Genomic DNA, 15,944 nt, shown 5'->3' with positions numbered 1-15,944 from the left:
TTATGGGTGGGGTTTTTTTTTTTTCTGTCTTGTTCTTTCTACTACAGCTGGGTTGCAAGGCTAAGTGTCAACCTACTCTTCACCCTAGCCCTTTTTGTTTTGGCAAAACAGTGTCAGGCAGTCGTAAATAATCTGGAGGCTCAGGCTGGAAGAAGTGTTTCATTTTGTTTTTGTTTTTAATTCTGCTGGATATTCAGGTAAAGACCTAGCCAAGGTCTTTACCTAATTCAAAATTCCAGGAAGTTTGAATTAAAGGTACTCGGAACTAATAAAAAGGAGGGAGGAAAATTAAACATTTCTCTGGTCTGTGTCAAAGAGAGATAGCAAATGTTAAATGAAGCGCTCCTGGTATATCTAGAAAATTCTGGCTTGGAGATTAATGATGGAAGTTCAGAATACATTCAGAGTCCATGTCAAGTAATTTTCTCATTGACTCATCTATACACTATGCCTTTGGTTAGTATTTAGAAACAGAATCATTGAAGTTATTCTTTAATTCTTTCCTAGAAATGATGTTAAATTAATATTATATTTGTTCCTGGGAAATAAGTTGGTATTAAACTAGTTAACTTTGCTCATTATCTAACAACTTTGGCCCTGAGCAGTGTGGCTTAGTTGGTTGGGCATTGTCCTGCGCACTGAGAGATCGCAGGTTCGACTCCCAGTCAGGGCACGTCTCTGAGTTGTGGGTTCAGTCCCCATTTGGGGCGTGTGCAGAGGGCAGCCAGTCAGTGTTTCTCTTCACATGGACAATTCTCTCCCTGTCTTTCTGACTCCCTTCTTCTCTCTCTAGAGCCAGTAAAAGAAAAAAATAGCCAACAACCGTTTTTAGTAAGTACCTGTCAAATACCAAGTTCTAGGTGCTAATGGACTCATTCCGTAGGGAACATGAAAAGAGAAGGCCTTTGCCCTCGTGGAGCCGACTTACTATGATCTGGTTTTTGCGAAAGATGTACTGTGAAGATTCATTTGGCGTCAAATTTAAAGATGATTTTCATCTTCAACTTCTAAAATTCTATGAATAGAAAGAAACCTGTAATGCTGAGAATGTTTACATCTTGACCTGGGTGGTGGTTGTGGGTATGCATGTGTGTGTATGTGTGTGTGTGTAGTTTATCTCTCTTCTAATTAAGATTAGTGCACTTACTCGTTATACTTCAATTAGGTTTTTCTTCAAGTAAACTAAATGTACATTACAATTCTTCAAGGTTCATTGTACTGAGAATAAAACTCATGCTCCTTTTTTAAAAGATATATAGTGATAAATTATTTGTTCAGATAATGTTAGATTGTGAAGCTACTTTATTAACAAGTAAAAATTGTATTTTACCACATAGAATTAAAAACTTGAAAACTTCCTACCTCATTGACATTTTACTGATAGGATTTTAATGACATGAACTTTAAACTGTTTACATAAAGAACTCTCAACATATAATGTTACTCAAAGGAGTTATATTTGCAAGTATTACAACGTTTAACTTATAACAAGTGTGAGTGAATAACTTAAAAAGTAACTTCTAATATGGTTATTGAAAGATGAGATGATTTTTTTTATTCTTGAAGCCATCCTTAATGCAAAGCAAAGACAGAGTCTGAAGTATGCAAAGAGAACTCATAAAAGGTGGGAATTTGATGCCTTTATGATAAAGTTCCATTAATTTTCCATGTGGACTGGGAAAAGACTTCATTTTGCACAGTCAAGAGTAGTCATTGGCACAGTCTGTGAAAAGCAAATCCAGAAAAGCCTAGGGAATTTGGAAAGAAGCCAGATTAAAGGCCTATTTTGCTTCTACCCTGATAGAAGGGTAGAAATTCATTTCGTCTTTTAATCAAGGCTGAGGTAGGCTAGGGGAGGAAACATGTGCATGTCTAGTCTCAGAAGTTTGTCAGCTTCCTTCCACATTTTCCAGTTTCTCTCTGCTCTCCTTCTCTTATTCCCTAGAGCAGTGTTTCTCAGCTTCAGTACCATCAGCATTTTCGGTGAGACAGTTGTTTGTCCTTTGGGCTTTGCTGTGCATTGTAGGCCGTTTAACAGCATCTTTGGCCTCTATCCATTGGATGCCAGTACCTCAAGACGTAATAATCAAAAGTGTCTCAAGACATTGCCACATATCTTCTGGGGGACAGAATTGCCCCAGTTGAGAACTACTGTCCTAGGAGAATAAATTAAATACAGTAAATCATCACTTGATAGGTTCATTGTCTTTAAATAAAACAATATATAATGAAACCACTTTCTACCCATTATATATTTTAATATATATATAAATTATAGAGTTAAATTTCTCATCTCATGTATTAAATTACAGCATCTCATCGTCATAACGAAATGGCATTATTCAAGGACCTACTATAGTGATGATCTATGTAATTTACCAAAGATAGTTTCTAAGGAAAAGCATTCCTTGTTGTCTTGCCACTTTCTTACTGTATAAACCAGACCCGTATACCTCTTTCCTGACCAGTAAGTAGCTTTAGTCTTCCTCAGGAGCTTGCTCTGACTCTTCCTGTTCCAGTTTCTGCTACACAGTGCTGTCAGCATTATCTACTTAAAGTACAGATTTGATCATGTTACTACCTTGTTCTGGGACCATTGTCCCTCACCCTTGGATGGAGGATAATAGTATGAACCACTCGTATGAATGGATCACAGTGCTGAGTGTTTTATAGCTATCATGTAATTTTATTTTTACAAGGACCTTGTATAGCCATCGTCTTGTTATTCTCAATTTATAGACAAAAACTGACCATATAGAGGGCAAGCAGGTTATCTGTGGTGCTGTGGTTAATAGGTGGCAAAGCTTAAATCTAGCTCTGTTGGCTCTGTGCATTTTTACCCTTTTTGCTTCTTCAGTCAAAGGTCCGCTCACCTTCTCCCATTTACCTTGTATTTTCTCAACCATGACCTTTATGCTTCACTTTCACTTTCTGCCCTTGGAAATCCTGCTTCTCTCTTCTTTATGGTTCTACTCAGGTATCACTGTTAAAGTGGTATTCCACCTTCCCAGTTAAAGCTTTTTGTTCTATCTTCCAGAATTTTGTTTATTTTTCATTTTTGTCAGTTCCCTTATCATGTTGTGTAATATTTATGTTTATTTCCATCTTCTGATTACATTGTAAGTTCCTGGAAGACAAGGACTGTTTTGTCTCCACAAACTGCAGGACCAGTGCCTTGCATTTAGCAAACATGTGAAAAATGAGATTTTTTAAGTGGGTTTTATTAATAAAAATATTTTTAGAGATTTTATTTTTATAAGGATGAAATGTGGAATCTTTTCTTACTAATCCTTGACGGTTGTTACAACCAAGTTATAGGTACGCTTTATACCCTATTGGATGTTGTAGAATTCAATAATAAAAAATTTAACAGCCCCAGCTGGGGTGGCACAGTAGATTGAGAGCTGGCCTGCAAACCAAAGGTCACCCGTTGAATTCCCAATTAGGGCACATGCCTGGGTTGCAGGCCAGGTCCCCAGTTGGGGGTGCAAGAGAGGCAAACACACATTGATGTTTCTCTCCTCTTTATCTCTCCTTTTCTCTAAAAATAAGTAAATAAAGTCTTTAAATTTTTTAAATAAAGTTTTAGATTCTATTTCCCTCTTTTCTTTGAAAATTCTTAGTGTTAGATATATATTTAAGCAATTATGAAAATTTATAAATATTTTTCAAGAGTATTGTATTTATTTACTTTTAGAGAGGGGGAAGGGAAAGAGAAAAAGAGGAAGAGAAACCTCAATGTGTTGTTGGCTCTTGCACGCCCCCTAGTGGGGGGGCCTGACTTGTCTCAGAACCCCGGCATGTACCCTGACTGGGGATGGAACCTGTGACCTTTTAGTTGTCTGGCCAGTGCTCAATCCACTGAACCACACCAGCCAGTGCAGTGAAATTTTATAAATATTAATGGTAATAAATCATTGAAAGAATAACTGGTACTATAAAAATTTCTTTATTATTTCTAATATTTCTGTATTTTCCACTGTTTACCCAGGATTTAAAAAATACAAATAAACTCTTCTAATAAAGTGATTGTTTTAAATTTTTAAAATTTAATTTATTTAGCCCTGGCTGGTGTGGCTCAGTGGATTGAGTGCTCGCCTGCAAAGGGTTGCCAGTTCAATTCCTAGTCAGGGCACATGCCTGGGTTTCAGGCCAGGTCCCCAGTAGGGGCACCGCAAGAGGCAACCACACCTTGATGTTTCTCTCCTTCTCTTTCTCCTTTCCTTCCCTTCTCTCTAAAAATAAATAAATAAAATCTTTAAAAAATGTAACTTAAAAAAATCAACACCTTTTTGGAGACATAGACAGGAATTTTTAATGGAAAAATTAAGGTCAGAAACTAAGCCAAGGCAAGGTTGGTATCTCTACCTATAACACGTGTCATGAGATCCTACCTAGCCTGATGCTAGAAGTGGGTCACAGATTTGGCTTCACTCTTGCTGTGAGCAAAGTAAACAAGAAAACATGATTAGTTACCTGATCAAATTGTTCTTATTATAAAGCCATCCAGAGAAATTTCTTACGCGGGTCCTCACAAAGGACTATCATATCAAATAGGTGAGCCATATCCTCAGCAACATCCTTGCACTAACTGCAGTTATAGTTTAGTGTGAGTGCTCCTTATCAGACCCTTCTGTTCAGGCCAGTGACATGCTGTGTAGCTTGTTAAAGGATATTCTCTGAGGAGCCAAAATGAGAGTATACAAGTCTAATATTAGATAAACTTGAAATATCTAGAGCAGTGTTTCCCAAGGCAGATGGTCTAAAAATTGATTTAAATTTTATATATAATTATTGTATAAAACTACCTAAAATTTTCTCTGAAATGATTTTATTAACTATAAATAATTTTAGAACACGTACCTTCATGTTTTAGTCCTTGGAATCCCTAAAGTGTCTCAGCACTGTAGTCACAAGATGTAGATGCAGTGATGTAATACACACTTAAGGGCAAATGTGAACAGGTCTGCAAGTCTGCTACTCTGGCCAGAGGTTTCTGTTTTTCTAAGATGCCACAATGAATCATGTATTTGTAATCACAGTGAGTAGATTAAAGAAGATACTAGATAAATGCTGGAGGCTTTCAGTACATTTAGCAAAAATATTGGATTGTTGGAACTTTTGTAACTGTGGTTTGGGAATTGTTGACCTGCCAGCACTGTTCATTGTACTGTGATGATGGAAGTGTTCTGTATCTGCACTGTTCAAAGTGGTACTCTGTTGGCAGCCATTCAAAGGCTGGCAGGTCCACGGTATTCGCACAGTCGGAATAATATTCACAGAGCCATTGGGATGAATGGCACAACTTTATTCATGGGTGGTGAGCCATGCACACTGCAGGCTGTGTGTCCTTCTTCATGTCTCTGTGTGGTACATATCATGGGCCTTGCTCCCTAGCGTGGCGCCCACCGTGGCACCCATCCCCTTGCATGTAGTCTAACTAGTGAGAAGTCCTTACTTGTTTATGTACTAGAGGGGAACAAAGCCAGCAAACTGCCAGAATGTTTCATAACATAATTCTGTGCATGTGAGCCCAGTTCGTGTTATGGAAACAGTTTATTGGACCCAGCCTCAAGGCTAAGAGAACACTACTTACCAGGTCTCTCTAAGGCTATGGGGACACTGCTTCCACTTACCCTACAGGTAGCCAGTAGCTAATGTGGCCATTGAGCACATGTAATATAGCTAGTAGGAACTCAACTTCTGATTTAATTTAATTTTAGTTAACTTAAATTTAAGTAACTGCACATGGCTAATAGCTAACCATGTGGGAAACTCAGTTGTAGAGGAGAGGAAAAGCTGCTTTCCTTTCAGGCTGTGTGAGAGTGAGTAGCAGTAAGTTCAGGCCTATTCTCCACGTGTACCTGAATAAAGATACCCTGTATTTCTAAGAGACATGTAGTTTGAGATAATCAGTGGTTATATTTAAGTTTGCTTTTCTATTTTGAACTTGAAAATTAACCAGGATGCTTGAATAGAGTGCATGATTGGTCTTGTAGATATTACTAAAATTATTAGCAAGTAGACAGTGTTAATCCAAAAACTACATGTAAAATTCTTTCGTGAGATTGAGACATTTACTTACAAAAATCGAAAGCCATAGTTATACTGATACAAGACCACTTTCTTGCAGTTTCCAGAGTGTGGATTCTTTGGCATGTATGACAAAATTCTTCTCTTTCGTCATGACATGAACTCAGAAAATATTTTGCAGCTGATGACCTCAGCAGATGAGATACATGAAGGAGACCTAGTAGAAGTTGTTCTTTCAGGTAAGTAGATAGTTTTTTTTTTAATTTTAAAAAACCTTTTTAAAACAAGCCTTATTTTTACCTTTTGTTTTCAACAAGACTTATTTTTTGTACTAAGTGCTAAATTCAGTTATCTTTCGTATACTATAGTTGCTGACTTCTTTCATCTAAATGATGGTTATCATGTGATTTTTACTTTCAGAAAAATTATATTACAGATGAGAACGTAGGAAAATAAGCCCTGAATTAACTTATTTGAGTGTTACTGAGCTAAGGGAACTATCAGTCGAACCAGAAGAGGAATTGAATCAAAGAAATAAAATAAGTACACTAAAATTCTGTTCTCCTTTCTCCATTTTTGTAAAGAGTATGAAAGAAGAGAATTGGGGTTCAGAAAAGAAAATCAGAAAAATAAAGAGAGAAGTAATGAAGATGTGGAAGAGGCAACTAAAGTGCTGGTTGTTTCCATGACTTAAGTCATGCTTCTTGTTGTTCTCAGTGGACATTTTCTTACCTCTCTTCTTTCTCTCTCTCACCCATTCTTGCCATTTATTGTTCCTTAGCTCCTGATATTTCAGATACCATCCAATTAAAGGTGGATAGGATTGTTAGTGAGGATTGTAAAGCAACTAAGAATGCATATAGTGGGCTTGCAAAATTCCTTGTTTGGCAAGGACTTAGAGAAGGAGGGAGTAAAAGAATGAGAAGAAGGGAGGGAAAGAAAAGATGGAGGAGAAGGAAGGGAAGAAAAGAGTAAAGCTAGCCAAGAGTCCAGGGTCCTACCACGGGTTTTACCTCTTTCAAACTCATTTTTGTAGCCTGTTCTTGAGATCCTCTCTGACCATCACTTTTCTTCATAAGTCCCTGGTCCTTCCCATTTATCTAGCACCTACATCGATCACTCATCTGCCATACCACAGCCCCAAACATCTAAATACTTCTCAGTCCTTATCTTCCTCTTCCCTTTGTAGGGGCATCACACTCTGTCCTCCCTAGAGGTCATGTTCACACCCATTCCCTCTTTGTTACAGATTCTTCATCAGGCCACAATGGATACTAATGACTTGTGGTGTAGGTGAGATGGTGTCTACTGGTCAGGTGCTTACAGAGGGGAGAGGAGACTCTTTCTTAACCACTAGGACTATGGAGAACACCATAGTCAGAGAGCACGCCCTGAGAGCTTGAGTGAGAACTGAGTACCTTTCTCATAGAAACACTACTGTAAATTGAGGTCAGGTTTCACAATTCTGTTTATTTATTTACTACTTACTTACTTAACCCTTCTAATTGGCTAAAATAGACCTAACAACTATTTGCAATCCAGTCTTGTCACTATGAAAAAATGCTTTTGGAGGTCAAAATATCTACCTACAGACTTGCTTTTAGAGCTGGAATTAATTGAAGCTAATAAACTTCCTAAAGATAGAGGTTAAAAACCATAATGTTAAATGCCAAAAATAATTGTATTTTTATGATCAGATAAAAATTTCAGAGAAAATATTATCATGATCAGTGTTCCTAAGCTCATAGTAAGTACAAATATAAAAAGGTTTATTTTAATATTTTTCTTTTCTAAAAGCCTTGGCCACAGTAGAAGATTTCCAGATTCGTCCACATACTCTCTATGTGCATTCTTACAAAGCTCCTACTTTTTGTGACTATTGTGGTGAGATGCTCTGGGGACTGGTACGTCAGGGACTGAAATGTGAAGGTATGTGTTCTGAATTTTGTGTCATTTGAAAGAGGATTTCACATTTGCATTCCCTGATCATCAATGAAAGAATCAGATCACGAGTTGGTGACCAGGAAGTAAGCCAGGTTGAGGATTGGAGAGATCTAGACTCCAGTCCTTCCTCTGTCACCTTCTTGGTCATATTCTCGGGCAACTTACTAAACCTGTCTGAGGATCATTTCTCTATCTGTAAAATATACTTCTCTGGTGTCATGAACAGTAAATGGTTAAATGAGGTAATACAGGTAAAATACTTGTTGCTATGCTGTGGCCCAAGAAATAATTAATTTCCTTTTTCTTAAAGGAAATATTAGTCTTTTATATGCAACAATAAAGTTGTTCTAAATTAGAATTGCTAGGGAATAGGATGAGGTGCAAATATCTGTTTAAGAAACACCAAGGTGCCCTGGCCAGGTAGCTCATTTGGTTGGAGTATTGTATTATACCCCCCAAAGGTTGCAAGTTCAATCCCTGATCAGGGGATTCTCACATTGATGTTTCTCTCTCAAATCAGTAAGTATATCCTTGAGTGAGGATTTAAAAGAAAAAAGAAAAAAATTAACTCAAAGTGGAAAAGTCAACACAATTAGAGCCAGAGTAAATATTTTAAGTTTTGCTGGCCATATATGGTCTCTCGATACTACTTAACTTTGCTATTATTAGTGTGGAAGAAGATGAGCACGCTGTATTCTAACAAAATTCTTTATGAACACTGAAATTTGAATTTCACATAATTTACACATGTCATGGGAAGGATGTGGTGCACAGGCCATACTTTGTTGAAGTGCTTTAAGCTGGCAGTTCTCGTACTTTACCGTGCATCAGAATCACCTTGAGGACTGGTTAAAACATCTTTGGTAGGCCCTGCTCCCAGAATTTCTGATCTAGTAGATCTAAGTAGAGCCAGGTAATTGACATTTCTAACAAATTTTCAGGTGATGCCATACTTCGGGACCACAATTGGAGAACTACCACTCTAACTTAACCTTTCTAAATAAACCTTATACATTTCCTGTTCTTGAATTTGTTAGATTTACTTTAGCCTCTCATCTGGGTTCTTAATTAGGGTTACTATTGCTGCCAGAGAAAATAAATAAAAGAGGCACCTGTTTTTTTATGTAACATATAAGTAAAAATGTTTTTTAATCTGCTTCTGTATTTAATCTTTTAAAATACATTTAGGCTGTGGATTAAATTATCATAAACGATGTGCCTTCAAGATTCCAAATAACTGCAGTGGAGTAAGAAAGAGGCGTTTGTCAAATGTGTCTCTGCCAGGACCTGGTCTCTCAGTCCCAAGACCCCTACAAACCGAATGTGTAGCTCTTCCCACTGAAGAGGTACGTATTCTAAGGCAATAGAACAGCACCGTACTAGTTATTCCTTATGTTATACAGTACATATGACATCATTTTAGAACATAAGTTTTATACTGAAGAATAATAAGATTCCTACAATTAAGAGTCTTACAATGTGTTGTGGAGATAGGGCTTACCTATAGTGATGAGCTACATTCTATATAGTTTGGGATCACATTATCACTTGGACCTCACTGCATTACCTCTTAACCAGTATCCCAACTTCTGGTCTCCATACTTTACTTCATGTTACATATTACATCTGGGTCTTCTTATTACAATATATAGTACACAACTCCCTATTAGAAAACCTCTATATATTCTACGTTATTGACATCTGTACTATTCAACATTCCCTGAACATATCCTTGCTCTTCCCACTGTCGCTCTTCTCTACCCTACATATGTTTTCCAAACCTAGGTCAATAGCTACCTTTCCTGATTTTCCTCTTATCAAGAAATTATTTTATTGTCTGAATGCCATAGTACTTTTGAAGACTCCTAATGGTATGTACAGTGTTTGTATACTAGATTGTCCTCAAGAAGTTTATGATCTATTTAAAGAAAGCAGTGCTCATGTCTTTGGGTGCCCAGCACACCCCCAGTACAATACCTGGTACTTACTAGGTGACATAATGACTCCGTGTTGAATGAATGAGTGAAGGACCCCACTGATCTTTGGTGGGGTCCAGTGAGATATATTGATCAGTACATCTGTTTACCATGAGAAAGTTGAGGCTCATAATGGTCAAGTGACTTCAGGGAAGTCATAGAACAAATTAGGAAGTAATATTATAATTTAATTCACAACTGATGATTTTTAAATCAATGGCTTTTTCTTATATATTGCATCTCTCACGTGTAAAGGTAGTAGTAGATCAGGGAAGAAAGAAACAACTTTCTTGTTTTTTTGATAGAACTTAAAATGATTTCCATTCATAGACCCAGTTTAAATTAGTTGCTTCTATAAAACCTTTGTTCTTCTATAAATTAATGATAAAATCAAGCCCTTGGGCTGTTCTCTTGATTCCCTAGTCACAAGATTTTGTAAACTGAGGAAACAGAATAAAAGCTTCTGAAATTCTTTCACAAAAAATTTTATATCTTCATGCTGCTTAGCCCTAAAGTAGAAGATTCCTGTCACATAAGGAACTGAGAACAGTGAGTTATAAACATATGCAGGAGCTTGGGAAAAGATTGATAAGAGCAAAGTTAGCACATTTTATACATAAACACAGGAAACTCAGCTGGGAATGTAGACTGTAAGATAGACATATGTTCTTTTAAGACCCCTACAATGATTTTAGTATGCCAGCTACCCGTAGTTGGATATTAGTAGATTAGGCAATACAGGACAGAGCAGATGAAGAAGGCATTATGTTTTAATTCATTAGTTTATATTTTGTCCTGAAGATAGAAATTTCATAGGGAAGTATAAGAAGTAGAGTGACACGTTTGAATTGGTAAGATTGTGTAGAGTATTGTAGAATAAGTAGAAGTTGTAGAGCAGAATGTCAGTCCCTGCACTCACTCTGTAAAAGGAATGAGGCACAGTGAGAGAAGAGCTCGGGGAGGAAAATCGGGGAAGGAAGAGTGGGAAAAGAGGACAGTCCAGAGGAACAGAGGAGATGGCATGACGAGAAGGGACAAGCCTCAAATTTGAACCAGAGATGAAGAGGAACTAATTTCCAACTGGCTGCACAGCAAGTGCCTCCTAAGTTCTCATATGCCCGACTTCATGCCGTGGCACAGTCCTTGTACACATGCTCAGTACCATGTCCCAAAAACTGCAGTCCCAGCAGGACTCCTGAAAAAAGGCAGTCACGAACTGGCCATTGGTATATGAAGGGATCTGTTCAGAACTTTCTTCCTTATAGGAAGATGGTGACCATATATTTGATGGTGACTGGCTGTATTAGTCTTATTCCATCTTGTGTGTTTTAAACTTGAGACACACTAAAAGTGGAGGAGCAGGAGCAAGAGACAGAGTGTTGAGTCACCACTAGACTTGGAAGCCAGGAATGAACAAAGGCCTAAAACATCTGTTTCTGGTTCCCACTGGCTTCTTTGTTAGCTTTGCAGAATCACTGTGGTGTTTCTTTGGCTGAAGATGCTCTGTAAATAGCAGCGTGGGTGAAGGGTGTGCCACACAGGAGCAGGACACCTTAGGTACATAGAGCATACCAGTTCCGTTTGGGTTCGACGTTCTGTTCGTACTTTTTTTTTAACTACTTCATAATTTATTTTAGAAAATTTTTCACTGCTCATCATTGAAAACCTAGCCATCAGAGGCTATATTTGTTTTCTTTTTATAGTGCTTTTCTTCATTCACCTGTTTTTTTCTTCTTTTCCTTCTACTTTCTTCAAAAAATCTTTTTTCCCATCTGCTCATTTCATTTGTCTCTCACACTTCTCTATTTGTTCTTTTGGCTTCTTTTCCTTTCATTCGTTGATATATCAATGTAGATTGGCTCAACTTTTATGAGGGAACAGACATTACTAGTTTACAGAAAACATATGAAAGATCTCAGGACCTAGCCCTGGCCATGTGTCTTTGTTGGATGCAGCTTCATCTCGTGCACCGTAAGGTTGCAGGTTCAATACCAGGTCAAGGCACGCACGTAGATTGTATGTTTGGTTTCCCAGATGAGGTGTGCATGGGAAGCAGCTGACTGATCTGTCTCTCTCACACCAATGTCTCCCTCCCTCCCTCCCTCCCTTCCTCCCTTCCTCCCCTTCCTTTCTTCTCTCTCTAAAATCAGTAAATGTATCCTCGGGCAAGTATTTAGTAAAAAAGGTCTCAGGACCTCATTTCTAGCAGCAAAGATGCATGCAGCTACGATATATTCTGTGCTGCAGCTAGATGGGTATTTGGATTTTGTGCTTGACAACATGGACTATACTTATTTTTGTATCCCCTATGCATAGTATTAGGCCTGGCCTATAGTGATCAATGAACACGGAATGACTAGGATGAGCCACATTCAACTCGCATATGATTTAGTATGATTACTACTTTTGTATGTGTAGAAAGAGCCCTAGTTGCAAGAAACACTTATCCTTCAGGTTACACAAACATTTTCAGTCAGTGCCTTCTGTAATTGTTTTACTTGCTCAAAAAAAAGGAAAATCTGAATAACTGGGACACATTTAAAATATCAAGGACCTTTTGAAAGCCTAATTACTAGGGGTAAAGTTGCTTTAGTTAGTCTTGACTCTGCCATTATTTGTGTCATCGTTGTTAACTAGACTTAAATTTGTACATATGTATTTTAGTATTTTTTAAAATAAATTTGAAAAACTAGTTATGAAATGTTTTCAGACATTTTGCTCAGTAATTTAATAAGAACAGCAGTAACACTTTCTGAATTTATTTGCTTTTTCTGTGATTAATTCTTTGGTAAGGTTTTTGGAAGAATTTGAACATCTGTTATAAATTGATTTTAAGCCCTTTGTTTTTTATTTGAAAAATGCCATATGTGCCTGACAAATAATAGCTAGCCAATGAATGTACATATATGAGGATGAAAATATCCTTTTTAAAAAAATCCTAAATAGCAAAAAAAAAAGTTTGCACTTTTCTCATTCAAAAGTTGGTAAATTAAGCTTCCAAAGGAAACTGCTGAGATCCACATTTTTAGATTTTTGGCTGTAGTGTTTAAAAAAAAATGACATTTGTGGTCAAGCCCTGCTGTTAATATTTTGTTTTTAATATTGACTTATGGAAGTTACGTATGTTTCAGTCACATGTTCACCAAGAACCAAGTAAGAGAATTCCTTCTTGGAGTGGTCGCCCGATCTGGATGGAGAAGATGGTAATGTGCAGAGTAAAAGTGCCGCACACATTTGCTGTTCACTCTTACACCCGTCCCACAATATGTCAGTACTGCAAGCGGTTACTGAAAGGCCTCTTTCGCCAGGGAATGCAGTGTAAAGGTAGGATGGGATATTTTTCTAAATTAAAATGTACAAGTTTTTGTTAGCAAATGTGCGTTTGAAATATTGGGTTAGTCAAAAAGTTTGTTTTTTTTCCATAAGATGGCTCTAGTAGCGCTTACTTGTCTCTAACTTCATTTGAAACAGTACCGTTAGATTGTATCGTGACAGCTGTCACATCAGTGTACATTTGAAAAAGCTTATCAAAATTGGTGAATTTTTGTGTAGCCATTTAAATATTGAAGATGGAAGAAAATAACCAGCATTTTTAGCATATTATGCTTTATTCAATAAGAGTAAAAATGCAAATGAAATGCAAAAAAAGATTTGTGCAGTGTATGGAGAAGGTGCTGTGACTAACTGAACGTGACAGAGGTAGTTTTGTGGAGTTTCCTGCTGGAGGTTTCTTGCTGGACGATGCTCCACGGTTGGGTAGACCAGCTGAAGTTGATACAGATCAACTCGAGACATTAATTGAGAAGAATCAATGTTATACCATGTGGGAGATAACCAACATACTCCAACTGTCTAAATCAATAAAGTTGTAGGTGAAAATGAAGAAACGTGCCTTTTATTTTGTGGAAAGACTATACTGACTTTTTGGCCAACCCAGTATTTATATTTAGAAGTATTAAGCAAAGAAATTGGCTTTGTAGTTGATAAGTTAAAAAGATACCCACAGGCAGAAACATTTATTAACAACTACTGTTGTTTTCAATGTGTACTGTGAACCAGGAACTATGCTAAAGAAATAGAATATAAACAGAAAAACTAGAATTTGGATATCTGAGGTATGACTGTTTAATACTTGGTGATACAGAAGAGTTGGTAGGCAGGTAAGCTGATATTTGAGCTTAATTAAGTCTTACTAATTCCGAAAACAGGTACTACCTAAGATAAAAAATAATGCTTTTTCTTTTCCATTAAATATACACACATTACAAGAGTTTTGTTATTTTTGTTTTAAATTAAGTAGCTAGGAGAGCTGTACAAACACTGTCATTCCCCAAATGGGTAGAAGATAGTAGAAGCCACTTATAATAGGGGTCACCCATATTTGGATGCTAACCCAAAACACTGCCATAGTATTTCAGAAACATTTTAATGAACCATGTTTTTAGTAGAATAATGGAATAATTTTCTATAGTTACATACTGTTTTTATGCTTTTTAAAGATGATTTTATATTTTTTAAATCTCATCTTCTCAGCAGTGCTGTTCAGTAGCATGAAAACCAAAACAGAATTTAAATGTATTATTAGTCATTAGGATATGGTGTTACCTTTCTATAATCTCACTTATTTTTCATGTGATTATTTTAACAGTTCTTGGTACCATGCTTTTTTACGCAGTAGAAATATTTGTGGAATTGAAAAAACTAGTTTTATTTAAATAAAACATTATATTTGAGGTCTTTGCAACAATGAATCCTATTTACAATACAAAATCAAATACTTGCATTCAAATTTAACTTAAGTACATAAAAACGTGACCGCATTGGGGAACACCAGATATAGAGTAGGTTGTAAGTTGGTTGTCAAGTGTCTAATAACCATCCGGCAGGCGTAATTACATGTTGAAACTTTATTTCAACAGCTTACTTTTGAATATGAGTTAATATATGTTACTGCTTTAAAATATCAACACTAACGTATACTGGCAAGCAGCCACTAAGGAATGTTTTGGGAAAGAACATTAATAACAGATGTACAAATTCTAGCCAACAGATAATCGTATTGAATGTAGTGAAATCGTGCTGCTCTGCTAAGCAGAACAGAAACATTCTAAAACCATATGCAGAAAAGTACAGTGTTTTGTAGAGGAACTAAAATAAATATGTAGATTAATGAATTTTGGACTAAAACCAGTTAACTGTCACTGGGTTATTAGTTTAATTTCTTAGAGCTCTAAAAGAATAATGTTTTATGATTCTATTGGTTATAGTTATTTTATCAATCAAAATCAATCAGAATTTACTTCAGTGATTCTTGTAGTTTTATAATATGAATTAAAATGCTTAACAAGTAAAATAGTTACAATTTTCATTCACTTTTAAAGCTAACAATGAAAAAAATAATTTAGTCTTTAAGACAAAACAGTAATGCTGGGTTATTTGAAAAAACAGTACAATTCCTAGAACAACTCAGTCATCTGTTTATTTTTTACTTTGTTATATTAAGACTGCAAGGCAACTTGAGAGCATATATATAAAATATAAGAAAGCATAAACAAATTAATAAAGCATGAGCAGGAGAACAGAGAAATAAAAGCACTTGCCATTAAGACTTCCATACTTGCTGCAGGTGGGCCACAAATGTAGCTCTGCATTTTCAAAGAGAAAATGGAAACCTTGTTATTTGCAAACAAGGAAAATGGGAAGCTTGTACAATTTGTAAAACTTATGAGATAAATAAATGAATTTTTAAAGATATATGCAAGATGTTAATATGTACGCATTTTTCCAAGGCCTCTCATTATAAAAAGACAGTGTTATATGATGTGAGTTTTATTATCCACCAAATTAATAATTTGATAGGGCTTTTTCTTTTAAATCAGGACCAGACATTACACTTTTACCCAGTTACTTCTGGTAGATGTATTTCAAAGGTGGTGTTAGACAGTAGTTTACAGCAGTGTCTTTCAATTTCAGTGTTACCTAAAGAAGTTA

At 36.4% G+C, this 15,944-nt stretch overlaps 1 protein-coding gene across 2 annotated transcripts in view; it reads left to right on the top strand.

The window, feature by feature from the left end:
* PRKD3 (protein kinase D3) overlaps positions 1-15,944 on the top strand; it is a 64,937-nt gene that overhangs the window by 18,952 nt on the left and 30,041 nt on the right. The window contains exons 1-5 of one of the 2 annotated variants that reach the window (XM_037165391.2): positions 6,190-6,272; positions 6,618-6,709; positions 7,831-7,962; positions 9,166-9,323; positions 13,085-13,277. In XM_037165391.2, the coding sequence (XP_037021286.2) occupies positions 7,923-7,962; positions 9,166-9,323; positions 13,085-13,277 (391 nt within the window). In that variant the 5' untranslated portion in view covers positions 6,190-6,272; positions 6,618-6,709; positions 7,831-7,922. Of the gene's footprint in view, positions 1-6,133; positions 6,273-6,617; positions 6,710-7,830; positions 7,963-9,165; positions 9,324-13,084; positions 13,278-15,944 lie in introns of those variants that run through there. The other variant, XM_037165390.2, reaches the window with a different exon arrangement.

This window comes from Artibeus jamaicensis, unplaced genomic scaffold (assembly GCF_021234435.1).
Source record: "Artibeus jamaicensis isolate MK-2021 breed Jamaican fruit bat unplaced genomic scaffold, CSHL_Jam_final contig_465, whole genome shotgun sequence".
NCBI classification, from domain to species: Eukaryota; Metazoa; Chordata; class Mammalia; order Chiroptera; family Phyllostomidae; genus Artibeus; species Artibeus jamaicensis.
The sequence above is the reverse complement of the archived record's forward strand: the minus strand, read 5'-3'. Positions and strand labels throughout refer to the sequence as shown.